Source organism: Mustela nivalis (assembly GCF_964662115.1).
Source record: "Mustela nivalis genome assembly, chromosome: 14".
NCBI lineage: Eukaryota > Metazoa > Chordata > Mammalia > Carnivora > Mustelidae > Mustela > Mustela nivalis.
The window spans coordinates 3,924,446-3,952,266 of NC_139033.1; the positions used below are offsets into that span (position 1 = coordinate 3,924,446).

At 53.0% G+C, this 27,821-nt stretch overlaps 1 protein-coding gene across 3 annotated transcripts; it reads right to left on the reverse strand.

Moving 5' to 3' along the window:
* Window positions 1-3,644: 3,644 nt before the first annotated feature.
* Window positions 3,645-24,350, reverse strand: CABP1 (calcium binding protein 1). Of its 3 annotated transcripts, none has more exons than XM_082699062.1 (7): window positions 23,561-24,350; window positions 11,511-11,690; window positions 8,764-8,794; window positions 8,333-8,476; window positions 7,213-7,322; window positions 6,829-6,976; window positions 3,645-3,840 (listed from the first exon to the last, which is right to left on the reverse strand). In XM_082699062.1, the coding sequence occupies exons 1-7, from the start codon at window positions 24,200-24,202 to the stop codon at window positions 3,815-3,817; spliced, it is 1,281 nt and encodes a 426-aa protein (XP_082555188.1). In that variant the 5' UTR covers window positions 24,203-24,350; the 3' UTR covers window positions 3,645-3,814. The 3 variants fall into 3 exon arrangements, with proteins under 3 accessions (XP_082555188.1, XP_082555187.1, XP_082555186.1); XM_082699061.1 differs by lacking the exon at window positions 23,561-24,350 and adding an exon at window positions 16,287-18,027; XM_082699060.1 differs by lacking the exon at window positions 11,511-11,690 and having other exon boundaries at window positions 23,561-24,348.
* Between the last annotated feature and the right edge of the window lie 3,471 nt (window positions 24,351-27,821).

Here is a 27,821-nt window from a genome sequence, read left to right on the forward strand (position 1 = left end):
AGGAAGAATTCCCTGTGTTTCTCTACAGTTTTCTCGCCTGAGTGTATATCCCTAGCCACTGGTGGTTAGTCAGCCCCATCTTTTAATTTGGTACCTTTTAAGTCTCTTTCAATCTACATGTTCTCCCTGCATCCCTCTCTTTTTCTTGTAATTTATTTATGGCTGTGGAGTTTCCCAGCCTGGATTTTGCTGGTGGAATACTCACGGTACAACTCAGCACGTTACTCTGTCCTCTGAGTTTTCTGCCAACTGCCCGCTGGATCTAGAGGCATGCCAGACTCAGGTTCTATCCTTTCTGGCAAGGGGGGAGGGGTTCTATCCTTTCTGGCAAGGGGGGAGGCGGGGCAGGGCACGTATTCTTCCATCAGGGGCATGGAATGTCTCTTTTCCTCCGTCTTTGATCAAAGCCCATGCTATTAACCGCATTGCTATAGAGATGCTTCCCGGGTGTCCTCAGCTGCTCCGTGATTTACTCCACCCCCTGGACATATCTGTCTCCAAAAGCGAGCCTTTTATAGGCACCACTGATTCTGCTGCCATGGGGCTGGCTGACACTTGAAAGCAGCCCTTCAGAGGTCCCACCTGAGCTTCTCCACACTCCAGGGGCTGTGCTGGATGGGTCCCTGCCTCCCAGATGAGCGTCATCTCTGTCTGCTCCTCCCTCCAGCCCCGTTCACCAGGCAGATGGAATTCTACTTCCAAGAGACCCACGTTCTCCCTGACCGCTGGGCCTTTGCTGACGCTGTTGCCTCAACCAGAAACACTCTTCCCCTGCCCTCCTCTGACTGAGCACGGCTGATCCTTCTGGTCCCAGCACATCTGTCCTTCCCATTCTATCCCCACCCTGCCAGATTACCTTTTACACAGCCCCTCTTCTCCCCGGCTAACCTGGTAAGTAGCCTAGTAAGCGGCAACAGTAACATTACACTATACCTGCTTGTTTTCTTAACCGTTTTCCCTGCTAGAGGCAGGGACCCTCTAACATCACAGGACCTGGCATAGAGTAGGGGGCACAGTGAATGTCTGCCCAATGCATGCTTGCACCGATGAATCACATGGAGGCAAATCTAGGCTCCGACCGAAGAAGCCTTCAGACCCTGAGAGCCCTTCTAAGATGACACACACCTAGTATCCCCCTCCACCCACCCCCTGCCCAGGGCGGGTAGTTAAGCAGCTGTGCAGATCACAGAAAGAACTCTCACCTGGGTGGCTCAGTCAGTTAAACAACTGACTTCAGCTCAGGTCCTGATCCCAGGGTTCTGAGATTGAGCCCCATGTTGGCCTCCCTGTTTGGGGGGGGGAGTCTGTTTCTCTTTCCCATTCCTAGCTCCTGCTCTCTCTCTCAAATTAATAAAATCTTTTTTAAAAAAAAGAAAAAAGAATTCCCACCTGAGATAGAGTCCATCCAGAAAAATGAGTCTTGGTTCTTGGAACACAGAAGAATCTCCTCTTCAAACAATCTTACTAGGAACCACTAAATAAAAGACAAGTTCAAGAGGAGGAGTCTGCATTTCAGCACTGGAGGAGGCAGAGGCCCAGCCCCTGGGCTTTCCCTTGTCCTGAGAACTAGGGTTTCTCTGAACAGTGGCCTGGGTTTATTTTCAAGTCGCTTTACCGTAGCCACTGTGTCTGCAATTAGGAGGTTACCACACTGGGGAAAGACGCATCCCAGCTGACAGCCTAACTCCACCACAGGGGTTCATCCCATCAGCTGACGGGGTGCCCACGGAAGCCCTCTTTCTATGAAGTAAGTTCTCCTCTGGCCCTCCAAGACTATTGCATTTCTGAAACCATGTAGATCGGAGGGCTCTGGGCCAAGCCAAGCCAAGAGAGGAGCAGGCAGAGCTGCAGGCCTGCCTTTCGGGGCGCAGAGCCAAGGGCTTAGTCTCGGAATTGGATTATGAGAGTGAATTTGGAACTCCCAGGCCCCCTTCCGCCCCGCCTGGCCTCAGGACACAGGGATTACCCAGGCCTCTGGCCAGGGGTCCTCAGTCCTTCCCACATTCCCTGCCAAGTCTGAGAACAAGAATCCTGCCTCTGCACAGGGAGTTGTCTGCCCACCACCCACTTCCAGCCTTTAGCCCAAAGCCTCCCCCAACCCCCACCCTGCTCTGGGAGCACACCTGCCTCCCACGTGTCTGGGATGATTTGTGGTATTTAAATCGTAGCCCAGCAGTTAGAAGGACTCACTTCAGTGCCCTTTCCTAGGGATAAGGCTTTTGTTCCACGAGAATGTACCGCCTGCCTCTAGAGCCACGGCTGGGGAATTTAATGCTTTGGTGAAATTCATATTCTCTGTTCTCTGGCAAAACTATTCATTATGCTTATGTCATGGGCACTCTTGATTTGTTGAGGCTTTTAAAAACCAAAGTGTGGTCCTCGGCTGGCAGCAAGAACACCCCCTGGGATCCTGTTAGAGATGCAAGTTCTCGGGCCCTGAATCAGAATCAGAATCACTAGGGTGGGGCCCAGATCCAAGGTTGAACAAAAATCTCCAGGTGACTGTCACACGCTGAAGTTTGAGAGCCACAGGCTTGGAGTACACAGATCCGTCCTACACACCTGTCTGCTTTCACCTTAACCCTGTCAACAATTCTGGGCAACTTCTACCCACTAACATCTCCCTTAGACTCCTTCAACCCTTCACTGACGGGAATTAGTGACAGTGATGACAAACGGGTCCTCTTTGAGACTGCCTTGCCGGCCTGTTCTGTGAATGGCGGCCCTTGGAGAGGAGCAATGCGATGTCCTTCCCGGGGATTTTATTAGCCTTTATTATTCCCCTACTACACGTGGGCTCAGAGAGGGGACATGACTGGCCCAAAGTTACACAGCAAATAAACCCAGGGCCTAACCACTCTGCTCTCCTGCGCCCCACTCTGCCAAGCAGGGGGAGCTGTTAGGACATCTGTTTCACACACACCCTGGGATTTCCTCCGTGGCAAACACCTTGTCATGGCGTCATGGCTTCCTCTGCTGACCTCCCCAGAGGACGCCAGGCCTCCTTTTTAGAGCCAACCACAGGTCCCTGCATTTTTCCCTCAGAAAAGCATCACAATTTGACCCACGTATTGAAGTACTTCGTGTCTGTCTTCCCGCCAGGAAGACAGGAAGTGGGCAGACCCTGCTGGATGCTCACCCGGGATCTATTCTCCTTTTCTTAGAGAGCCTGACTTTGCTTGGGGCAGCTGGGTACCCAGGCTCCCCTCCAGTTAGAGAGGTACGGAGACTCTGGCTTCGGAGATGACAGTGGGTCCCTAACAGTGCTTAGTAAATGCACGTTGAATGCAGGACTACAGGCCGGCTCTGGGCTCAGAGTTGGCACTCAGGAAATACGCATCGTCTGACCAGACCCAAAAAGCAAAAGACCCCCACAGCTGCCCTTGCCTTGGAAATACTTTTATTGGTTCTGAGAGAACAGGGCTGTGGCGAGCTGGGACGGGCACAGAGCGAAGGAGGGCGGCGAAAGGCTTTGCCCCGGGGCGGACATGCTGTGTGGGGGCTGCTGGCGGGCTCCCTGGCCCGCCCCGCCAGCAGCGGCTGGGTCCATGGCACTTGGCACCCGGCGTCACCTCTGCTGGCTTGGCACAGTGGCCTCCTCGGCGGCGGGCGCCCCCCGTTTCCAGTTGCAGGAATTGTGAGTCTTTCACAGTGCGGAGGGGTGGGGGTCCGGGGTGGGCACCTCCCCGGGGTGCAGGCAGGCCCCGTCCGCCAGTCCATCCTGGGCTCTCGGCGGCTGCGGCGGAGTGAGGCGCGCTCCGGCTCCTCTTCTCCCACCGGGGAGCTTGGCAGTCCTGGAGGGGCCCCTGCGGCCTCAGCGGGACATCATCCGGACAAACTCTGCGAAGGCACAGGACCAGGTGGGGAGAAAATAGCAGAGTCAGGCCCAGCTCAGGCTGCCCCTTCCAAGTCTTCTCGGGATCTGAGCCCCCCAACCATCACCACTGCCCCGCTGGGCCCCTCCAGCCATTCGGCTTCTTCCAATCCATCTTGTGCACAGCAGCTGGCGGGGGCCTGTCTTATCTACCTGGCCCCTCTGAAACCTCTCAGGGCTCCCCGTGGGAAAATGTCCAATATCCTGTTGCTGGCCTCAAGGCCCTCCATGCTGTGGCCCCAGCTGATGTCTCTCTCTCACAGTTCATTCTCCCCCCCAACCCCCCACCCCTGCCCCGCGCTCCAACCACGCTGATCTCCCTGTCAGGGCAGCTGGCACACTCACTCTCCCTCTGCCTCTCAGCTTGCCTACAACCTGTCTCTTCTCTCTCCTTTTCCTTTTAACTAGACTTGATTATTTGGAACAGTTTTAGGTTCCCGGCAAAATGATGCAGAAAGTACAGAGTTCCCATTCACAGGGGGCATGCCCCACCCATGCACAGCCTCCCCTACCATCACCACCCCGCACCAGAGAGGGACATGTGTTACAATCAATGAACTGACACGGATGTGTCATTACCCAGAGGCCACAGTAACACTCAGCTTCCCCCTCAATGCTGTCCATTCTGTGGGCTGGGGCAAATGCCTAAGGATGCGTATCCACCACTACAGGGTCCTACAGAACGGCCTCACAGCCCTAAAACTCCTCTGTGCTCCACCAGCTCAGCCCTCCCTCCCCCTAAACCCCTGGCAACCACTGATCTTTTCATCGTCTATAGTTTTGTCTTTTCGAGAATGTCATACAGTTGGAATCACGCACGATGTAGCCCTTTCAGATTGGCTTCTTTCACTTAGTGATATGCACTTAAGATTTCTCTGTGTCTTTTCGTGGTTTGATAGCTCATTTCTTTTTAGTGTGGATAATACTCCATTGTCACAGTTTATTATCCACTCACCAGCTGAAGGACACCTTGGTTACTTCCAGGTTTTGGCAACTGTAAATAAAGCTGCTATAAACATCCATGTGCAGGTTTCCGTGTGGACGTAAGTTTCAGTTCATTTGGGTGAATATCCCTTCCTTCTTTTTCACCTGGTTGGTCCTACTCATCCCTTAGGGTTCTACTGATTTATAGCCCCCTCCAGGAAGCCTTCCTTAATTCCCCCACCAGTTTGGCACAGATGCCGCCTCTGTGCCCCACAGCTTGCTGTATTTCCCCCAAAACAGCATGCACTATACTGTTGGCTTCTGTTTTCCTTGCTGGTCTTGGGCTCCTCAAGGCGGATCTCGGCATATGGTAGGTGTACGATACAAGCTAGAAGAATAAACGGGGGATGCTGGGCTTGTACGGAAGGGCCATTGTCTGTGGGGGGGGCACTACCATGACACAGGGTGACCTGGAATTTTCAGATCTGGTGGCAGCAAAGCCTCCTTTCCATGTAGCCACACTGTCTTCAAACTTGGAATCTACCTGCTCCTCAAGAAAGACAGCCCAACTTTTGTGTTCTGGATATACTCACACTCCAGTGCATGCTTATCTTGACTTTCTGCTCAGAATGCCAGTTCCTGGAGTAGAGAGTCAATGTTTTACCATATTTTTGCCCTGCATCCCATAGTTGTCCTGAATGGTGTCACGCAGTGTGACATAGGTGGTGGTTGAGATTCCAGGCCTGGCATAAGATCCAGCTCTGCGTCTTAATAGTGAGGCAATCTCAAGCAAATCGTATGACTTCTCTGAGCCTTAGAGTCCTCCTCTGCATCATGAGGCAATAAGAGTGCAATCCAGAGAGTTGTTGTGAGAATAAAACAACTGGAAGTGTACTTAGTACAGTGACTGGTACATAACATGTATACAATAAATGATAGCTATTGGGGTTATTACTGATTTATTTAAAAAAAAAAAAAACACTTTTACTGAGCATTAACTACGGCCAGGTACTGAATTATGAGGAAATACAGAGATCAGAGATAAAATGTTCTTCTCCAGAAGTTCTGTCAAGAGGAGATACAGCTAGCACTTGAGGGACAGTGTGAAGAACGAGAGAGAGCCTAAGGTGTTATAAAAGCCCAGGAAAGAGGAATTCAGCCTAGAACCAGTGATGAAGTTCCAGAGGAAGACCCACTGCTGAGTCTTGAGGGGTTAAGAGAATTTAGTCCAGGCGAAGAACAGAATAAAAACATCCTGACCAAAAGGACAGAGCATCCAAACGAGAGCTTGGCAGGATCATGGACCACAAGTACTGGGGTTTGGCTTTAAGGTAGAGAGTGAGTGAAGAAACAGCAGGATCTGCGACTGGGGAGGTGAGCTGTGGCCAATCTCAGGGGGCCTGAGTGTCAGACTAAGGAAAGGGGTGTTCCGAAAGTAGCGTGGATGGAGGGAGGAGTGGACAGATAATGCGTAGAGATGGATGGGGTCAGTAGACACAGGATGGATGGATGGATCGATCGATCGATTGCTTGATCGATGAGAAGATGGATGTAGATGGGGAAATGACTACAGACAAATCAACAGAAGTGTGGGTAGAGGCATAGATGGATGGAGATACACGAACGTATGAACAGAGACGCAGAAGTATAGATGTATGGACAGACAGTACATGGGTGACTGGATACCCGGAACAATGTGCAGAAGAATGAACAGATGCATAGATAGATCTATAAATGCATGAATAAACAGTAGTATGGATAACTGTTTAGAGACAGATGAGTGGATAGACACCTAGACACACAAAGAGATGGATGAATGAACATATGGAGAGAGAGATTTGGCAAGATGGACAAATGGATGGGGGTAGGAATGAATGGGAAGGTGGATTACAGGGATTCGTGGATGGAGGAGTAAGAGAATGGAAGGGTAGGAGCATGGACAGTTGGAATCATGATGGATACACAGCTGGGAGTCTCCATGGATCATCACTACTGCTTTGGCTTCTCTTCCACATTCAAGCCCCACCTACCTTCAAAGTCTACTCGTCCATCCCCATTGAGGTCCACGTCTCGGATGATTTCCTCTATGTCTCGGTGTCCCACCTGATGACCCAGGAGTTTCCTCATGGCCTCTCGCAACTCACTGGTGCTTATCTCTCCATCACCATTGGTATCAAACTAGAGAGGGCAGAGAGGAGAGAGGAAGAGCTACAACGTGGGGAATGTAGCATCGGATCCCAATGTTGGGCTCCTTTTCCAGCCTCGTTGTCCCCCTTTCCCCCAAAGACCCTTCTCTGTCCAAGCTCCTTCCCCTAGAATGCGATCCAGGGCTTGGATTTCCCTTGAAGTAACCATGCTGGGGTCGGAATTCTAACAACCCCTGCACCCCTGCCTGTCCAGTGTCCATTACTCACCTCTCGGAAAGCATCTCGCAGTTCCTTCACTCCAATCATATCTGCTGTTTCTGCCAGGAGTTTAGGTCCCATTAATTCTACGAAGTCATCAAAATCCACATGGCCACCCACTAGAGACAGAGGAAAGGGCTAGGTTATCCATCCAACCACTCACCATGTCTAGGCAATGGAAGGCACTGTGAACCCCTCCTTGACCTATCTAGTGCCAAGTCCAGGGTACAACCAAAGGCCAGATGAGGACAGAGAGGTGACGATGGACAGGTGGTCTGTCAAAGAATGGCTCAGGGGAGTGGCCAGGGTTAGGCCAAGGAAACCAGCCAGGAGGTGGACAGAAGTAGATACAGATGAAAGAAACAAACACTTTTGTTTGTTTGGGGTAGAGAGATGGGCAAAGAATTTCAGAGACAGAGAGCCAAAGACACACAAACAGAAAGGCAGAGAAAGAAGTTAGGAGCACCTGGCTCACTTGTCCCAAGCTTTACTCTTGTTGTGCCAATGGAAAGTCAACTCCAAGACCCCCCAGCAGGTAGGAGTGCTAGAGAACTGACTCCCCTCCCCCCCCCACCCAAAACATCTTTCAGCTAATGACTTAATACCTGGCTGGGGAGGTGAGGGCCCTAAGTTCAGGGCGCACACGCTGCACGGACTCCGGGAGCTGCCTAGTAAATGAGACTCGGCACTCTCCGTGCTAGCTGGCTTGAAAGACCACTCCCTGTGGCCTCCATCTCTTCATGGTCTCACCTCCCTGCTCCCTCCTGACGCTTCCCTTCACCTTCACATAAACTGCTCACACTCAAACCCTTGCTTCTGGGAGAACCCACACTGAGACAGAGAGCAATATAGGAGAATAATAGAGGAATAATATGCCTTCTGCTTAACAATCCCCATGTGCCGCCCACGTGTGGGACTGTTTGGCAGATATTCCCTCACAGACTTCCTGTGCTCCTCTCATTTTACAGTTTACACCAGAGAAAAGAGGCTCAGAGAGGCTAAGTGGTTTGCCCCAGCTCACAGAGCCCAGAAGAGATGGGCCCAGAACCGAGCCATGGGGCCGTGTGACTGCAGAGGATGGGGGTGGCGGGGACGGGAAGGGAAGGAGGTGCACCGGGGAAGGACTCACGGTTCATGTTGATCTGCTGGGACAGCTCGATGAGCTCCATCTCGGTGGGCATGTAGCCCATGGTCCGCATGCAGTTGCCCAGGTCCCGACAGTTGATGTAGCCGTCCTTGTCCTTGTCAAATTCTCGGAAGGCCTCTCGGAGCTCTGAGGAAAAGAATAAAAATGGGCATGGTTGAATGAAAGAAGAAAGGTGGGATCCCACAGAGCCTACGGGCAGAGGTGGCCTGAGTGCCCACCGGCCAAGACAGCCAGACCCTGGAGCCGCTGGGACTGCCTTGCTCTGACCCCTGGCCCCATAGAGAATGCCCAGTCCTGGATCAGGCCATGTCCCCAGGAGGCCAAGATGTCTCTGCCTCTCTTCCCAGCAATCTCCCTTCCCTCACCTTTCTGGACTGCTGAGCAACACTTTCGCCTTAGGGGCTGGGTCTTACCTTCGATCTCCTCTGGCCGCAGTGATCTGTCCTGAAACAAAAGAACATGTTCTGTTAGCAGCTGTGAGGTGCCTGGACATCACAAAATGCCCAACCTGGGGACCATCCAAGCGACACCAACCACCGGGTGGGGAGAGTGCCTGGACCATGTCTTTGAGGGAGAAAGGTACAGCCCCACATCTCCCACAGACACAGGAGATAACCAGGGACCCCAGAGCCCCATCTGTGTCCCCATTCCAGACACAAGAATGTTGTCAGGGAACAGAGTTGGTCTGGAGGCAAAAACCTGTAAATAAAGCAGGGTGGGCGGGTTGTTGTGGTCACAAAAGAGAAAAAGTCTGCAAGATAACGGGAGAAGGGCTGGAGGGACAGAAAGCTGGGACCAGACAGGATGCCCAAGAGGGAAGAAGAGGAGGAGGAGCCATGGGTGTGGAGGCAGAATTAGGGCTGTGCCCTGCTTCTTGGGCATGGCCCACCTTCTCCAACCTGACCCCCATCCTATACCTTGCCCCGTACTGGGACACAGCATAGGACCCTGGGGGCTGCCAGGGCTGGTGGCTGCCGCCGGGGTCCAAAGCACACATCTCCAGCTTTGAGCCGTGCCTAGGTCTCCTTGGGGACTCCAGGAAGCCCTGGGTCTAGGCATCCGAACAGATGGCAGAAAAGTCTCCAAAGAGCAGCCCGGAGGATGCCCCGGGGTAGGCTCTGGCTGGTGAGGTGCCAGCTACCCCAGGCCTTCCCAGGAGGCAGGCAGACTAGCACGAACTGCATGCCTACCAGCAGGACCTGTTCTATAGGCTCCAAAACTGGTGCCCAGTGCTCATCCGTCCCATGCGTCACAGCTCTATGACTTTGGGTGGGAGGAACGTGGGGCAGGGTGTGCCCGGCTGAGGAAGCACCTGCCAGCTGGGGGCACACCTATCGTGAACACAGACACGCAGGCGGGCCCCAGCATCTCAGCTGTGCCTGAGGCATCTCAGCTGTGCACACAGGCAGACCCTGACCCAACAGGGTCAAGGCAGGCAAGAGACAACTTCTGCCCACCCATTGTAAACTGGCCCCAGAGCAAGAGATGCCAGCTCCAGAAACTCTCAGATCTTCTAGAAAGGGGCCACTGAGGGACGCCTGGGTGGCTAGGTCAGTTAAGCGTCTGCCTTTGGCTCGGGTCATGATCCCAGGGTCCTGGGATCAAGTCCTGCATGAGGCTCCTTGCTCAGTAGGGAGCCTGCTTCTCCCTCTGCCAGCTGCTCCCCCTGCTTGTTCTCTCCCTCTCTGACAAGTAAATAAAAAATTTTTTAAAGGCAGGGGGTGCTGATGAGCAACATCTTGGGTGGCCAGAAAGGATGGTTTTTGCAATGCCCCATACTCCCAGCAAGGGAAGTGAGCAAGTAGACCAGTGTATGTGTGCATACACCCTAGGACAAGTCATCAGACCTGAGTCCTTTCCCACCCTTCAAGCCTCAAGCCACCTCCCACTTCTCTAAGACCTGGCTCTGCAGGACTGGAGAAGAACAGGTGCTGCTGACCCCCACTGCAGCCCCCTCCCCTTCTTGCAGAGCCGGAGCCAGGGAGCAGGAAAGCATTGCTCCATGTGCCTCTGGCAGAGCTGCTCTGGTGGAGCCCAGGTGGCTGGCCCTTGGATCGCCCACTCCCCTCGTGGAGCAGTGGGGGTATGTGCAGTAGAGCTGGGGATGCCCATCAGTGTGACAGGGAAACCATGAGCACCATTCCCAGGGGTCAGATGGGAAGAGAGCACACGCACACTTCTTTCTCCCCAACATCTGTGGTCTGGGAGAAGAGGTTGACCTCTGGAGTCAAACACAAGCTCAAAGTCCAGATCTGATACTTCCTAGCTGTGGGGCCTTGAGCAAGTCACTTGACCTCTGTGAGCCACAGTCTCCTCATCTGTAAAATAGGTTAATGCCAGTACCCATGTCACAGGGCCTTTGAGAGCATCTCATCCCCTGAGACAAGATATGTAAAGCGTTTCACATGTGGCATTCAGTAAGTAGAACCTGCAAATATTTGTGTCTGTAACAACATCATTATTACCCTCCTCCCTGTGACTGTTCAGACATCTAGAAGAGGCTGCACGGACATAGTAGCCACGTGTGGCTATTGAGATTAGAACCAGAAAGCAATGAAATGAACAATTCACTCAAATTGCAATAGCCACATTTCAAGTGCTCAATAGCCATGTGTACCTGGTGGCTACTGTATTGGGCAACACAGATCATAGACTGTTTCCCCCACTGTAGGATGGGCAGGCCTGTGTACTCAGTACTGCTGTTAAGAGAACAGGAAGCCTTGGAGTCAGACTCCCCAGAGTCAGACCACCCACTAATTGTTATCTTGAGCATGTTTGCCTCTCCAACTCATTTTCCTCATCTGTAAAATGGGGATGATAATAGGACTTACCTCTCGGAGTTGCTCTGAATCTTACAAGAGGCGACGCAAAGCTCTTAGCACAGAGCCTCGCACAGTGTATGTGCTCAAAAAAACAAGCAAGCAAGAAAACAGAATGTCACCTGTTCATTACTTCTTGCCAGTGGACGTGGACTCACCACTGCTTTGCAACCATGGGTGGGAGATTTTGGGCGGGGGGGTCAGGTTCGCAAGTTGAGGGCTTAGGAACTATCCATGAGGGCACACGCTTTGTTGCGGACAGAGCCCCTCTTCTTCCCAGCACCTCCTCATGCCCTCTGAAGCCAAGCTCGCTTCGGCTCCATGGGGGCCAACTTACGTACAGGCTGTCTGTTCTCAGCGAAGCCCTTGCGCAGGAAAATGCAGGCAGGGCCCAGCAGGTTGTGCATAACGGCGCAGTTCTGGGCCAGCATCAGGAGTGGTCCCGGGAGCTCACTGCTGGCTGCAAGCCCCTCCTCACTGGTCTGCACCACCTCGTAGCTGCTCTTCTCCTCCTGGCGCATCTTCAGCCAGCACCCAGCGAATACAAAAGAGAGGCAGGGGTCATCACCCTCTCCCACTGGCCCTCCTGGCCTCAGCCTGGCTCTGGGTCCTAGAAGGTGCTCTCCTCAGGAAGAGACCCTTGAGAGTCAAACAGTGGGGTTCAGAGAGCTCTCAGGATACACGGCAGGAGTCAAATCGGTTCAACAGATGGAGTCTCATCCTTGACTGCCACAGACGCTCTGGGGAGAGCTGGGTGGGGGGGGAACACCCGCTGTGTGGCACATGGGCACACACATGCTCAGGACACACACACGCACAGGATCACACACTCACATGCACGTGGAAGCTTACAGAGAGAAGGAGGTGCAGGGGGGCTTCTGCTCCAGCCAATGGGAAGTGCTCACTCAGAGACTAAGGAGTACCCGCCTTGGCCAAGATGCTCTTAAACAGATTTGCTGCCCTGCCCCCGCTGGACCCTACTGGAAGACAGTGAGGACAGTCCGAGCTGGGACCACGCAGAGCAGACTCACGCAGGCTGCTGGACGAAAGGCGCCAACACAGGGGCCTCGCTGATGGAACCAAGCAGGCAGGGGAAGAGGGAAGCCTGGGGCAAAATGGAGGCTGTCAGTCCCCTCTGAAGGGGCAGCGCTATTTAACTCAGTCCAGTGTTTCCTTCTGATTTAAAGCACTGGCTGGGCCAGGCAAAGCCCATCTGTGGGTCACATTCTTCCCAGTTTGCAGCCTCAAGACTAGACACTGTCTGCCCCCAGCAGCTCTCCTTCTTCCCCCTCCCATCTGTCTCTGGCTCTCCGCCCAGCTTGCCCGACCTCTAGAGGCTGAGGCAGGGGCCCTCTCTGCTTACCGAATATAGCTGTGCTCCCAGGCCCTGGTCCTCCCCTCCTCCTCTGTGATGGTTCCCATGCAGCTATAAAAAGTCAGCACTGCCCACAGACCGTCCCCTTAGGACAACTGCAGCAACCAGACACAACATTCTATTCCACGCTGGCCTCCCTAGGATGCCCAAGGCCCCCCAGCATCTAGGACAGGGCACTTTGCCTTCAGTCCTGAGCTCGGATACCTCCCTTCAGTGTGAAGACTTGGAGGCAAAACTTCCCAAGAAGAAACAGAGCAGCTAAATCTTGGAGGGCTGTCTTTGTCCTTGAACCCCAGGGCTGCAGACCCTACCCTTCCATCCTGCTGCAGGATCCTCCAGCTCACAGAAGGTCATGCCCAGGAGAAGATCCTGTGACCGAGGGGGTACCCTGTCCTCCAAGGCTGAGAAGAAGAACCAGCTCCCTGCCAGCTTATCTCGTCCTCCCCCTCCTCTCATCCCTCTCCTCCTCAAAGACCCACACTCTGGGGCTTCAGACTAGACTCCCTTCCAGTTTCCCAAGCCTCTTTTAGGCCTAGAGAGGGAGGAGTAGTATCCTGGTTCAGACCCTAGGCGAAGGTCCTCAGTGCAAAGCCCGAGTTCGATGAATGCAATAAGGGTGGGTCTTCAGTGGTCTCAGAACCTTAGAGAGGTCAGAGAGACCAAGGGCCATTCTGGTTTGACGTCTAAAAGAGTTCAGAGCCTCGCTGACACTCGCACAGGCTTCCAGGACCCAGGCTGCTAGAGTGAGGGCAGAACCAGAGAGACTTTCCCACCTGGGAGGCTGGCTAGGAGGAAGCCCGGGAGTAGAGAGCGGCTGGACCCCAAGAGGCAATCTCCCAAGATGTGTGTAGAGAATCAGCCTTTTTGCTTTTGGCTGAGTCTCGCACACTTGGCTCAGAGCGAACACAAGGCAGGAGGGAGGAGGCAGCAGGCAGCAAAGAACTCTGAAAGGCCACTTAGTACACTGGTTTGGTCTCCAACAGTCTTGGGGACAAATTCTGGCTCTGCCGCTTCCTTGCTATGTGACCTTGGACAGGTAACTTCACCTCTCTGTGTTCTAGTTTCCTTCTCTGCCCAGCGGGGAACAATGTGGCCACTTGCGGGATTCTTGTGAGAAATAAGTGAGCTACTGCATAGTGCCTGGAGCCTGGTTAGAGCTGAACACATGGAGTTGCCATGGGAATGACAATGACGGTGATGACGATGGTGGAGATGCAACATGAAAGATGCTGGGAGCCAGAAGGCATTTACTGCTGGCTCCAGAGGAAGTGGGAGAATATTTGCCAATCAGAGAAGAACTGAAAAGGGATGGAGAAGAACGTGTTCCCACAAAGGAGGCACCAGTGGTGGCTGGGGAATTTCCACTGCGTCTCTTGATCATAATACTGCCTGGCACCAAGTTGCCCGGGGAGGCTGCTGTTCTTCCCCGGCCAGTGATGGCACCCGACAGCCTGGTCCTGCACTGTACAAAGCCCACAGCAGGCCACCTCTCCTCGTTCCTGGCTCCCCGGTTACCACACTCAGAAGCCAAGTGGGCAGCAGCCCACAGGCTGACAGTGTCTCCTGGCACCGAGGGGACATCTCCCGAGTGTAGCATGGCAACAAGAGGGGTCAGCTGGCCTCATGACCCAACAGCTTTCTAACAATGCAAGCCGGCCAGGAGAAGGGAGGTCAGAGCTCTCGCTCCCCAAAGGTATTCAAGGACGAGTTAAATGAATAAGGGCTTGGCAAAGTGGGAGAGGAAATCACTGCGGTGAGTGGGAATCCAGACGACTTGTAAGGTCAGATGCAGGAATCTATGAAAAACACTTCTGACAGCAGGAAAGAGAGAGACAGCCCCTTAGGGAGGTTAAAATACAAATCAAATACCAGCTATGGATTCACACGGACTAGCATTTCAAAACTCTCAACTCCGCGTCCACTGGACTGTGTGGCCTTAGGAAAGCTCCTTTCTGTATGAAATAGCCAAGAGAACTACTTGGTGGGAAAGAGCAAATGAGATCAGAGATGCTGGGTGTGTTAGAGCAGCCCGGAAGAAAGCAATTATTACTGTCACAAACAAACACAACATTGAGTGCCATGTGCTTTATTGTCTTCTACCTTATTCCACCGACTTAAACAAAACCTCTCCTATTTTCCTTTTTCCCTCCACCCCTTCTCCGAACACCCAGAGTGGAAAAATTAGGATCATGATGTCGGTAACACTAGCTCCATTTACTGAGGACTCTGTTCCTGGCACTGTGCACAGCGTTTTATTTGCTTCCACCCCCCCTAAGAGGTAAATAATAGTATTTCCACCTGGTGGTTGGGGGAACTGAGGCCCAGAGAGGTCAAGTAACTTGCCCAAGGCCACACAGCTGGAAAGGAAGGATCTGAAAAGTGCGGTTCTTAAGCACTCTGTGGGGTACGGGAGAGATGGGCGGGGTGGGGCAAAGGGACGCTGCCTGTTCAAGTTCACCTCTTTAAGCTCCGGACAGAACTCCAGGGGAAACGCTTTCCCCCTGGTCCTCTAGACTAATTCAGGTCAGTTCCTGCTTCTCTGCAACAGCATGGAGGCCACCTGTGGTGCTAAAGTCTCCCCTAAGATGACAGATGATGTGGGTTGTATGCACAGAAGAAGCAGTCAACCCTCCGAAGGATCCAAGGGACCCGTGAAGATTAAAGAGAATTTGATGTGAGCGGCTTAGCTAAACGAGGAAGACGATGAGCAGAAAAGCCCGGAATGTCCTAAATTAAAAAGACTATCGAACCGACTCAGGAGGTGGTACAGGGTTAGGGGCAGAGATGCCATTAGTTAACCTGAGACCTTGGGTAAGTCACTTTACTCCAGTGGTAATCAAATTCCTTGACTGGAAAACAACAGAACTAGAGGAAAACATTGCTATCTTTCCTTCTTCCTTTAAATAATATCCATGAGTTTCTTCTCCAGCTTGACTACAGAGGGCTAGAAACACAGGCAGAGCCTACTTGAAGCAAAACCGGATAGATGTAAGCCGAGCTTTGCATAAAAAATGTTTTGAGGTGGTAATTTGCTTTCCAAGAGGAATTCTTGCAAAAGCATATTATCCTGGTGTATAAGCAATAATTCCACATCAAAAAGCGACTTACAGACACCTTTGCTCAACATCCGATTTCTCAGTGAAAACAATCCGGGGTTCTGAACCAGCCTGATCCTAGTTGAGATTCTCTGACCGGATTCAGGAATTACTGAAGGTAGCAGGACATATCCCAGTAGCAATGGGATCTACTTCAAGACCCACAAATCAGAAGGCTTAGAGACCACCACAGAGAAGACCAGAGACTTTCAAAGAGATGAATGACACCCGCCCCTGCCCCCGCCCGCTGCTACCCTACAGTTGGGAAGGAGCGGCAGGGTCAAAAGCCCAGATCAACTGTCTTCCTTTCCAGCAGCCCCGAGGGGGTCCACCCACTCACATTCTATGGACCTGTGCTTGTCATCTTATGGCCCAGGAACTACCTGGTTTCTTTCCTAAATCGTGTGCTAATTTCCAAACACAGCCCCCCATGTAGCTTTAAGTCCCAACTTAAGCTCAGAGCCTGAGACACAGAAAACCGGGGGGATTGGAGGGAATCTGGAGGTGGGAACAGGGACACAGCTCTCAACAAAACCCGTAAAAAGGATAGCAAGCTTCAGATGCCCATCCCCTCCGTCCCCAACTCTGGGACAGATGGCAAGATGCCCCCTTCCCCTGCCCCTGTCTTGGGAACTCCAGAGACATACCTTCCTTGAGAGATTTCTCAGTGGAGACTTGACACAGTTGCCCATCCTAAGCTGAGGCAGCCCCTCTCAGGATCCCCCGGTCCATGAAGGAGGCTCCTGGGGACTAAGAGACCTTAGTCCCTGTCACGGCCAACCCCAGCCTCTCTCTGCCTGCGCAGCTCTTCCTCCTGGCCCGTTCTGAGCCCTCTCTCTTGCGCGCGTGCTCTCTTACTCGTCTGCCTGCTCCTGCTCTCTGATTTTTTTTTTTTTTGTGGATTGTGTGTGTGTTTGTGTGTCTGGGTTTAACTTTCTGGACACTTTCTTAAGGAGATGAAGGCAGGAGGGGAAGAGTGCAGGGCACAGAGAAAATCGCCTGGGGAGCTGATGGCAGAGGGCAGCAAGCTGGGGAAGGCTGCCGGATCATCTACATCAGATTAGAGCTCAGTCCTCTCTCCGGTTCATTTCCCTTCCCTCAGCCCCTCCTCTCCTGCTGCCAAATCTGCAGAGAGATTGGTTCAGGGAGGGGGGCCCAGAATGGCAGCTGCAGCTGGGAATGAGGCCAGCAGACCCAGAAGGGGAAGCAGGCTAGTTTGGGCCACCAAAGCCAGGTTGCCTTCCAGCTCCCAGCCTTGTGTGTGCATACACACACACACACACACACACACACACACACACATCTGCACACAAACATGCATAAGCAAGCACTCAGGGACAAACAGACATCCTAACTGCCCCCTGGCAATTGCAGCTGGATTGAGAGCAGGCAGTTCCAGTTGAGGGCCTGGAAGATCTTGTGACATCCCCATCACGCTCCATTTTTCACACTTGCTTCATCACTGAAATGGGATGAGGCTCCGGGGCTGGAAGAAGCACAAGCTGAGCCAACAGCGGCGAGCAGATCCTTCTGCTCCCTTTGCTACTCGGGGTCTCTCCAACCCAAGAGAAACCAAAAGATGGAGATGAGGGAGCCTGATGGAGGTAGTGCTGGTGTGACAGAGGGCTGCCAACCTTCAAACAATCCTCTGCCTAATCCTGAGCGAGGATCTTTCAAGGCTTCCTTGGGCCGCAAAGCTGAGAGACCGCCCTTTGCAAAGTGGTCTTCAAGGTCCTACGACTGGAACTTTTTAGGTGAGTGGCTCTTCTTCGTCCCTCTTGGTTCCAGGTCTCATGAGAACTCATCTTCAGCCTCAGGTGTCACACCCAAGACCTACAGCCAGAGCCAGATGACCCAAGAGCAGAGGTGTCCCTGTTTCCCGGCAGCCAGCTTCTCCCAGCAGGGGGCACCAGAGAGGACATGGGAAGCCAAACTCTCCCTGCCCCTGATGAAACAGTCTCTGCACGCAGCGCTGAAAGTGTTTTCACTACGGAGAGGCTGCTTTTCCACGGACTTTTTGTCCAGCTTCAGTGCCTGGTCAAAAGCCCCATTACGGGAGTGGGTGGGCGCTGCCCAGAAGGTGCCACAGGCTCCCCACTCCCAGAGAGCCGTGGGAGGAAGTCCCTGGATAGCTCTTGACGTCTGTGCTGTTGCTGACGATGGAACGGTTTCATCAGGGGAGTTACTCAGCAGCCTTGTTTGGACCAAACCTCCAGAGGAGGTGCGAGAAGGAGGGGCAGCCCCTGAGGACAGAGGGAGGAGCCTGGGGGTGTTGACGCCCAAAGGGCAGGAAAGACACTGGGGAGCTGAAACTGAAGAGTGAGCAGCTAACATAAGTGCCTTCTCCAAAGATGTGTTGCTCCACAAGGGAGCATGAACCAGACTCTCTGCGGGACCCGGGGGTCAGAGTCATTAGACTCAGGTGCGTGAGAAGGGACAGCAGGCCTGGGGTTGAATCCTGGCTCTGTCACCAGCTTCAGACTTCTCACATTCCAGAGCTTCTGTTTCCTTGCCTGGAAAAGGGGGTTTCCCCTTATCTTGCTTATAAAGCAAATGTGGGCATGTACCTGGCGCACGATAAATACTCATGAGTAATTCTTAAAATGGAAAATAGAACTATCGTTTGTCCAGTTATATATGGGCCAGGCACTGTGCCTGGCTCTGGGAATGCTGTGGGGAGCAAGATAGGCATGGCCCCGGCTTTCAGGGGGCTTACACTCCAGCAGGCAGGCAAGAGCTGTTAAAGAGTTATGAATGCACTTACTGAATCACGTTTCAGGTAAATGCTATGAAGGCGGAAGGAAACACAAAACCTCCAAGAACGTGAGACAGAAGAATGTGACTTAGTCTGTAGGGGATCGGAAAAGACTTGGAGGTCAAGCCCAGGAAACCAGCCATCTGCAGACTCTTGACAAGCTGGGACTCACCAGGGACCCCAGAGGGAAGTCAGGTTAGGTTCCAGATACAAACCCAATTCATATTAACTACCTGGGCAGACATATGTAAAAGCAGCACAGTGTCAAGCAGAGAGTCTCAGTGCCAGGGGCAGGTGACTCTGATATAATAGCTGCAGGTGAACTCTGGACAAGGGTGGTGGTTAGTGCTCTGGGTTATTCTAATCTGCAGCCAGTGTTGAGGACCACAGACATGGATGCTAAGAGCCTGCAATGCAGGGGTAGACAGACCTGGGTTCAAATCTTGCCCTGTTGTCTAGCAAGCTCTATGACCTTGAGGACTTGTGAATCTTTCTGTGCCTCAGTTTCTTTATTAAATGGGTACATTAATAACCTTTCCCTCCTAGGGATGTTTTGAGGAGTTAATGAGATAATACACACAAAGGGCTTGGGCACACTGCCAGCCACCTAGAAGGTGCCCCTTTCCGCCCAGCATTGATCTTACAGGGCCAGCTGCTCCCACCTCTCCATACTCAGCTGAACACCCACTCCGTCAGACCTGGTGACTCCTGCCCCCTGCAGGCCAGCCCCGATCACAGCACCCGCTTGCCGACCTTGGAATATGCCTGTCCTTGGAAGCAGGAGACAGGAAACAGCAAAAACAGAACCCCAGGGAAAAGTCATGCACTTTGAATAAATCCCACCCTTCTTTACAGGGAAGGATGCTGACCCCAGCTTGAGGCTGAAGGCAGCAAGGGACTCAGGGGTTCAAACTCAGAGCTTCCCTTAAACTGGGCAGGTCAGGCCGAGGTGGTCCTGAGTGACAGGGATAACTGCGATCTGGAAGAAACAGGTGGCTTGACCTTTAGCAGGCATTTTTAAAAAGGGCTGAATGGTAGTGGCTTCTCTAAGGAGCAAAGCACATCACATAGCCCCACCTTCCTGGCACTCATCAATGTGGCAGCAGCCCCTGGGCCTCCGGAAGCCTACACTTCAAGTTCTGGAATGGAATAATAGGATCAGAGGGATGAGAAGGATAAACCCGGTGCTGATTATTCCCGATTAGGAGGGAGGCTGGCCTCCAGCCCTGATCAGTTCTATCACCAGTCTTCAAACTTAGATGACGCCCAGGGTGAACACACTCAGGGAAAGCTGGGTCGTAACCTGAGAGGTGCTTTGTGGATGCTTCTGACAAATAGGAAACACTCTCAGGTGACTTCCCACCCAACTGGTTCTTTAGAGATCACAGTCGTGTCATTTACTTACTGTGTGGCCTTTAGACAAGCCACTTCCCCCCTCTTAATACTGTCTCCTCATCTCTAACGTGGAAGGTGAGAATGCCAACCTTCACGGGTGGCTAAGAAGATACTAGGGCAATTGTTCAATGAGGTCTCGTCTGAGGTCTCAAGCACCCTTTTTGCTTCCCCCACACAGCCAGAGGCGAACGCAGCTGTCCTGGAGGACTCTGCAAGATTGATATCAACCCCAAGCTGACCTCTTTCCCCTTCCCCAGGCCCCAGGGGAAAGGCAGTAGGTGCTTCTCACCCAAGTAGGGAGAGACTTGGCAAGGAAAGAGTGAATAATATACACAGCCCTCATCCTAGGAACAAAGGCTTAGTATGATAGAATCTATTAGGACCAAACCCATGGTCTTTCTCCCTCATCTAAGCTGTAGGAATTAATACACCTCTGCAGACCAGAGGTTAGAGACACTTGTCATTCATTGACCTATTAGATACTGCGATCGTGCTATGTGCAAAGCAGCTTGGAAATTGGGCTAGTCTATTCAAGTTGGGAGAGATGTCTCTAGAGCTAGAAAAAGGTGAAGGATGGGACAGAGATGTGGGTTTTATACACATATGCCTCTTCTACAGGGGCTGTTTCTTCTCTAGTTTAGAGTAAGGAGCAGAAAAACTGCTCTTAAAATAGTTTTACAAGTCCCAACGCCAAGAGTTGCCCCAAATCATGCTTATTCTGAGTTAATGTCTGATACCACATCGCTCTAGGCTGCTAGGTGACATGTCCTTAGCTGGCCATGCAGAGGGTACTAGGGAAGGTCCCTTGTCATTCAGCTCCTTCCTTTAATGGCCTTTCTCGCCTGGCTCAGAGACAGCTTTCAAAGTAACGTACACAGGTCCATATTCAGTCACTCTATTAATAGTGTGAATGAAGGCTGCCCTTTTTTCCAGAACCTACTGGACCCAGACCATTTGACATAGTTAATCTTGTGTGGCCCTCATCAATAGCTCTGCAAGGTAGTTTTTGTCAATCTCAATTCTGGATGAACAAACCCAGACCACAAAGAGAGAGAGAGGGAAGAGGCCCAAGGTCACAGCAATGGGAAATGACAGCACTGGGATTGGAACCTACAACTCTACTTTCTCCCAAGCTACCATGTTACGACTTCAACTCAACACCACACCATCTGCCTGCAGGCAGTAAGGGTGCTCTGGAAGGTCACTGAAAGGATCTTAATTCCTGTTCCCCCTAATATGGGAGTCTATCTTGGTCCCTTCAGTGTCACTTTGAGTACTAACTCTCCCTGACCACATTACAAATGGAAAGAAGGAGGTCCTGGACAGCACTTGGTAGTTAATCAACAATAACAATGATGACAACAACAACAATAATAATAACGAATATCGATGGAGCCCTTGCTCTGGACCATGCACTGGCCAAAATCTGTATATACCTCCATTTCCCATTTAATTCCCCCCAAAACCCAGTGAGGTACTATGATTTTCCCTATTTTGCAAATAAAGAAACAGAAGCTTAATGAGGTTAAGCAATTCACTTAAGATTTAAAAAAAAAAAAAAAGACCTTGGGAGACATGAGAAATAGACCTCTCCAGGACTACATTTTGCCTTAAACAGATTTCTATCTGATGTTTTCCGTATTCCTGATCCCATGTCCCTTCTCTTGGTCCTGGCCCAGTCTCTAAGAACAGAAATCTCAGCGCAGAGGAGGGAAGGAAAGACAAATTCCTCTCTGTCTCAGGAGACCAGAGACTTGACCCAAAAGTCTCAGGCTCGGTTCTGTTGTCATTGCTGTTCAACCAGATGCCTTAGAGCTGTCAGCAGGAAGCCCAAACCCAACGTGCTGAGCTTTACAGAAAAAGTCTGCAGCTCCAGAGACCAGAGCTTCCAGAGGGAGGTGGTAAATATTTGATGGGACCTTCCAGCTCTTCCTGACTCAGGTGACCCTGGTGACATTTCAGAACACTGGACTGGAGGACAGTCTTCATTAATGACTAAGAAAGCAGAAGGAGGAAGAAAACCAGGTAGCTGAAATGCTCTGAGCTCACAAAGAGCCCAGGCAGGCAAATTCTGTTAAGACTGGGAAAAGAAGAGCTCTTTCTCTAGGAACGCAGTCATGTCAGCAACAAAATGAATAACCAGAAAGTGAGTGATTCTGTGCGAGTGACTCCCCCCTCACAAACTGCTAGACTATAAGCTCCCAATAGCCAGAAGCCCATCTGTCTTTTTCACTGGTGTCTCCCTCATGTCCCGCAAATGCCTGGGCAAAGTAGATGCCCCCAAATATCTGATACACGTTTGACCAGATGTCACCAATTCCACAACCCAGACCCGCTCCACAGACCCCCGCCCAGATACCTGATGCCTCCTACCTCATACATAAGCCACCTCCGTGAACTTCCAGCACGACACATCACTGCGCTAACGCCCAAAGCTCTACCTCCACATCTCTACTCTGGAGAACGGCTTCCAGCTAACTCTACTAACGAGGGCTCCCCACAGGAACAAAGCCGCACACCACTGCCCTGTCACACCGCACAGCAGCCCCACGCAATCCAAATCCATGTGCAGCTCCTTCATGTCAGACCTCAACCGGCCTCTGCCACCATGGAGTAGTATTTTGAAAAGGGATGTGCAGATCTGAAGCAGAACACACATGGCCTCCTTGGAACCCTGACCCTGCATGGCGAGCCAGGAGCCTCAAACGGCTACCCTACACTACATCCTAGCACAGAAATGCTCAGGGTCCCCTCTTCCTCCACACACCATGCAAACTCTGCCATCAGATCTCTGCATTACTCCCTCCTCGGCTGCCGCAGAACGGCCTCAATGCTGTGCCAATGAGTCTGAATTAATTATGGGCTCAGAACTAGAGGCAACCCTGGTTTTGCTCAGGAGTTCACAGGTTCCTTTCTGCAAACCTCCCTCCCCAGCAGCACACCCCAAAGTGGATTAGACCTGGATGAGAGGACAGAAGCTCAGCTTTCCAGGACCCTTGAGAGAAAGGCCTAGAGGAAAGAGAGTAGCCACTGGTGACCCCTTAATGACTTTTCTGACCCTAGAATGCATATCGACTAAGGCGAGGCTGTTATTATTCCACGTCCTGCGACCTGACACCTGCCCAACCGCCATCCTAGTGACATCCTGGGAGTGACAACCTCCTTAAAACACCCCCGAAGTACTGCTTTGAGCCACAGCTCTGTGTAGCCCTTCCTTGCCTACCCAGACGTCTCTCATTTCTCATATTTTTGAGTCTCCATCTAGCTCTCCTAACTTTTCCCAGATCTCTGGGACCACCACAGCCCATGACTAGTGTCCCCCATCCCCAAGCAAGGCTGCGTGCCCTGAGGTAGTCATTCTTATGCCCCAGACTCCAAACCCCTTGCTCCTTTGGGTCGCTCACTGGCAGTCTTGACAAGAGACCAAATAAGTGGATTTGGCGCCACCTGCTCCGAGCGCTCCTGCTGACCCCTGCAAGTCTCCGGACGGTTTGCGGCGGTCGTTCCCTTCCAAGACTGGCCTGTTCTGACGGGTGGAGGGCGGCGAGACGCTGGTGCCTCGCCCAGAAGAGGCCGGGAGCGTGGACAGCGCACAGGGTGCTGAATCAGGCACGGGGGAGGAGGAGTGCCGGCCAGGGCGCAGGGCTGCGGAACGACTACAGGGAGCGTGACCGGGGGCCGCGGGCAGCGGGAGGAGGGCTGTGGGCGCGCAGCCGTGCCAGGGTCCCGAGCGCCTTTCCCGGGAGCGCGGGCGGGAGGCGCGGCCCTTACCTGGCCGAAGGCGGAGCTGAGCATGGGGCGCAGCTGGTGGAGGAACGGGTCTGCCTCGGACGCGGCGGCTGGAGCGGAGTCTCCGCGACCCGGGGCTCGCAGCGAGCCCCGGAGGCCAAGCGCCGGGGACAGCCCCCGTTCCTCCCCATCCCGCCCGCGGGCCGGCGGCAGCGGCGACGGCGGCGAAGGTCGGGACGCCGCGGCCGGCAGCGCCTCCCGGGGCCTGCAGTGCGCCTGGGGGAGCCCGCGCCTGCTCTCCCGCGCGCCCTCCTCTCGCGGTGCCGGCCGGCACAGGGGCCTCCGCGAACTGGGGTCCCCGGACGGCGGCGGCGTGCCCGGGCCCGTGCCGGGCAGCCGGCGGCCAGGCAGCCCTGGCTCCCGGGCAGGGCCGTGGCGGGGAACCCGGCTGCCCCCGCTCGCCGCCTTCAGCAGCGACGTCTTGGACTCGCTTTTGGCGATGTGCGAGCTCATCGCGGCGGGGCCCGCGCTCGCATGGCCCGGCGGGGGCGGCGCGGTGCGGCGCGGCGCGGGGCCCCCCGCGGGCAGAGAGCGGGGCGCCCGGCGGGAGCCAAGCCCGAGGACGCGCTGGAGGCGGGCGCCGTCCCCCGGCCGCTTAAATGCGGCCCCGTCGCCACCGCCCATGTGACAGCGCAGCCTCTACGCCCGGAGCCCCGAGCTTCCCGGCGGCTGGCGGTGCGGATCTGGGGGGGCCGCCGGCTGTCCCCGGAGAGCCCACCCCCGGCTCCTCGGCGGCCCAGGTACCGCTGCGCCCCGCCCCTTTCCCCGCCCCTTGCTCGAGGAGCCCCGCTTCCGGGCGGCCCCTGGTGGCGGAGGGGGCACTGCGGCGCCGCGCCGGGAGCGCTAGGGAAGGGGCTTGGCAAATGGCCCCAAAGATGCCCGGACCTTGGTGGCCGGCAGTGCCCCTTAACACGCCGGAGACTCCCACAGTGACCCGGTGCCGCCGGAATCTCCAGAAATGCGGGAGGGGTGCACTCGCCAGGGGGTACAAGTTGGCAAGGAGGAGGTGCGGTAAACTGGCGACCTAAGGAGGAGGAAGGCACTCTATGACGGCACTACGTGCAGACACGGGAGCCAGGATGGCGTGGAAGGACACTGCTGGAAGGAGTGTCTAGGGAGTACTTCACCCACTCCACACCGTGGAGTGGGACCAGGATGACCCTGGTACAACAGCCAGAGAATTCTGTTTTCAAAACAGAAGAGAAGCCAGGTGGCATCTGTATAACCTGGACTTTGCAGGGCCTGGTGATCACCGAGTTTCAGGTAGGACCCATTTGCTGCCCCTCCGGCTGTTGTCCCCCCACCCCTGCGCACCCCACCTCCTCCTCCTTCTAGATGTTAGAAAAATCCCTGCTCTCAGTGAGCCCGGGAGCCACACAGGCCTCAGATCCTAGCTCTGCCACTTACCATCTTGGTAAGTGTCATCAACCTCTCTGAACCTTGTTTTTCTCTTCTCTTAGATGCAGGTAACAACCCTAACTAACTCCTTGGTAACATCCAATGACACCATGCATGTAAAGGGCCCTGGACAAGGACTTGAAACAGAGTACACAGGGAGCTGGTTAGTTCCCTTCCCTCTGCACCTCCTGAGGCCCCATCTGCCACTCTTGTCTAGTAATGGGATACTTGAGATTTGACGGGAGGGGGGGGTGTGTGTCGAATGGGGTGTGAACCTCCCAGGCTCTCCCTGTTCTGGTCTCTGGTCCTGATGCCATCCATGCATGAGAATCGGGCAAATGTGGTCACCGCTTGGCCTCAAAAGGACTGATGGACAGATTGCCAATATGCTACACTTTGACCGTGCCAAGGGTGGCCACTGCTTGTTTCTTTTATATCTCCATATGCAAGGAATTAAGAACAACAAACAAAATGGGCCAGAAAAGCAACTGCCAGAGACCAAAGTGAACAAGAGAAGTGTGGCAAATCTTTCCCAGCTCACCCAGAACGGACGGAACTGCAGAATCAAAGCCACCTGAGTTTCTGAGGCACACACTAAGGCAGGCTGGGGTGCAGCAGCCGAGAAGCCCCACTGCAACATCCGCTCCAGTATGAAGGCTGTAGAGGGCCCACCCTCTCAGAGTTTGGGGTCAATGTCTTACCTGTTCCAGCCCTCAGAATAATAATCTGGGTTCAGTCAGCAAGTGTACATTCTGTATAAATCACAGGAAAGAAAATACCTTATCAGATTCCCTCAGGAGCTGACGGGAGGGCAAGTCTTTGGAATAACAACTCTTGGTTGTCTTTCTGAAATTCCCTAAGTATTCTTTTTTTTTTTTTTAAGATATTATTTATTTATTTGACAGACAGAGATTACAAGTAGGCAGAGAAGCAGGCAGAGAGAGAGGAGGAAGCAGACTCCCTGCCAAGCAGAGAGCCCGATGTGGGGCTTGATCCTAGGACCCTGGGATCATGACCTGAGCCGAAGGCAGAGGCTTTAACCCTCTGAGCCACCCAGGCGCCCCTCTTCTTTTTTTTTTTTTAAGATTTTATTAATTATTTATTTGACAGAGAGAGACACAATGAGGGACGGAACTTAGGCAGGGGGAGTGGGAGAGGGAGAAGCAGGTACCCCGCTGAGCCCAGAGCCCAGTGTGGGGCTTCATCCCAGGACCCTGGGATCTCAACCTAAGCAGAATGCAGATGCTTAATGACTGAGCCACTCAGATGCCCCCCACTCAAGTATTCTTTAAAAAAAAAAAAGATTTTATTTATTTGATAGATCACAAGAAGGCAGAGAGGCAGGCAGAGAGAGAGGTGGAAGCAGGCTCCCCACTTAGCAGAGAGCCCGATGCGGGGCTCGATCCCAGGATCCTGGGATCATGACCTGAGCCGAAGGCAGAGGCTTTAACCCACTGAGCCACCCAGGCACCCCCCCTCAAGTATTCTTGACCTCTGTCACCAAGCAATTTCTGAAAATGTGATAAACCCAGTTGCATCACCTATGATATTAAATAAAAGCAATCAAGCTAATGCTCGTAGAACAAATGGATGAAACACTTGCACTCAGATCCTGGATCATCCTGGATATATGCCAAGATTCCATTTCATTTGTAAAATGGACTAATTTGTTCATTCACTTAAGGATTTCTAGAACCAGGCACCACGTTAGTCACCTGGGACAGAAAGATTCATCCATTCATTCAACGAACACTTGAGTGCCTGCCATTTGCCAGGCACTGTTCTAGGTACCACAGACATGGTCAGAGAGTCTCTCTCCTCATTGACAAATGAACAACTACATAAATGCGTGGGAAATCAATGGTGACAAACTGGTGGCATTTAGTGCCATAAAGAGAAATAAAGCAGGTAAGATAGGAGGGCGTAATGCAGGGTGATTAAGGAGGACTTCCCTGGGGACAGGACATCTGAGCAGGGACAACAGCGGGGTAATCAACAAGCCATGCATGCATCCAGGGGAAGAGCTTTCCTGGCAGAGGGGAGATGGTTCCTGAGCCCCAAGGAGAAAACAGCTTGGCATCGTCAAGGAGAAGCAAAGAGACAAATGGGGCTGGAGTGAGCAAGGGGGCGAGTGGTACAGATGAAATCAGAGGGGAAGCAGAGGCCAGACAGCCGGCAGCTTTGGGTTTTTTCTAAGTGTGAAGGAAAGCTGCTAGTGGGTTTGTGGTAGAGGAGGGGCATATGGTTGTTTACCTTGTTAAGAGATCACTGGCTGTTTTGCAGCGCGTCCTCTGTTGGACAGCAGTGTGGCAACGTGGATCCCGTCAGGTGCTGTCACATGGAACAGGTGGGACAGGATGGAGGCTTAACTAGAACGACTGGGGGGGAGGTGGTAGGAAGTGGTCAGATTCGGGAGATATTTAAAGAATGACAGTGCGATTCAGTCCCTGCTCTCAAGGAATTCACAGAAAAATCAAAAAAGGATGAAAGCCACTGTAATGTAATGGGAGACAGGCAATAAGGGAATGCCAAGCTGGGTATGAGAGCACCAAAACAGAACCTTTAGGGGAGCTGGGGAAGGCGTTGGAGAGGGTGACATTTGAGCTGTGTCTGGAGAAGTGAAATTCCACCAGGTGAATAAGGAAGGTAAAAGGAAGGTCATTCCAGGCAGAGGGAACAGCTTCAGTGAAGGTCTGGGAACATGGGCCTCCACGGTGTGTTTGGGAATCATTTGGGGACTGAGGGTGGGGGTGTGTGTTGAGGGCAGTGGACAAGGGCTAGAAGACTAGCCTGGAAAGGTGCTTGGAACTAAACTGCGAAGGAATTTGAATGTGACATTCAGGTG

Coding starts and splice junctions, on each gene's coding strand:
- CABP1 (XM_082699062.1), bottom strand. CDS start 24,202: ATGGGCGGTGGCGACGGGGCCGCATTTAAGCGGCCGGGGGACGGCGCC. Junction 8,795..11,510: donor TCGCTGAGAACAGACAGCCT/GTACGTAAGTTG, acceptor CTTTTGTTTCAG/GACAGATCACTGCGGCCAGA. Junction 6,977..7,212: donor TGCGAGATGCTTTCCGAGAG/GTGAGTAATGGA, acceptor TGCCCTCTCTAG/TTTGATACCAATGGTGATGG.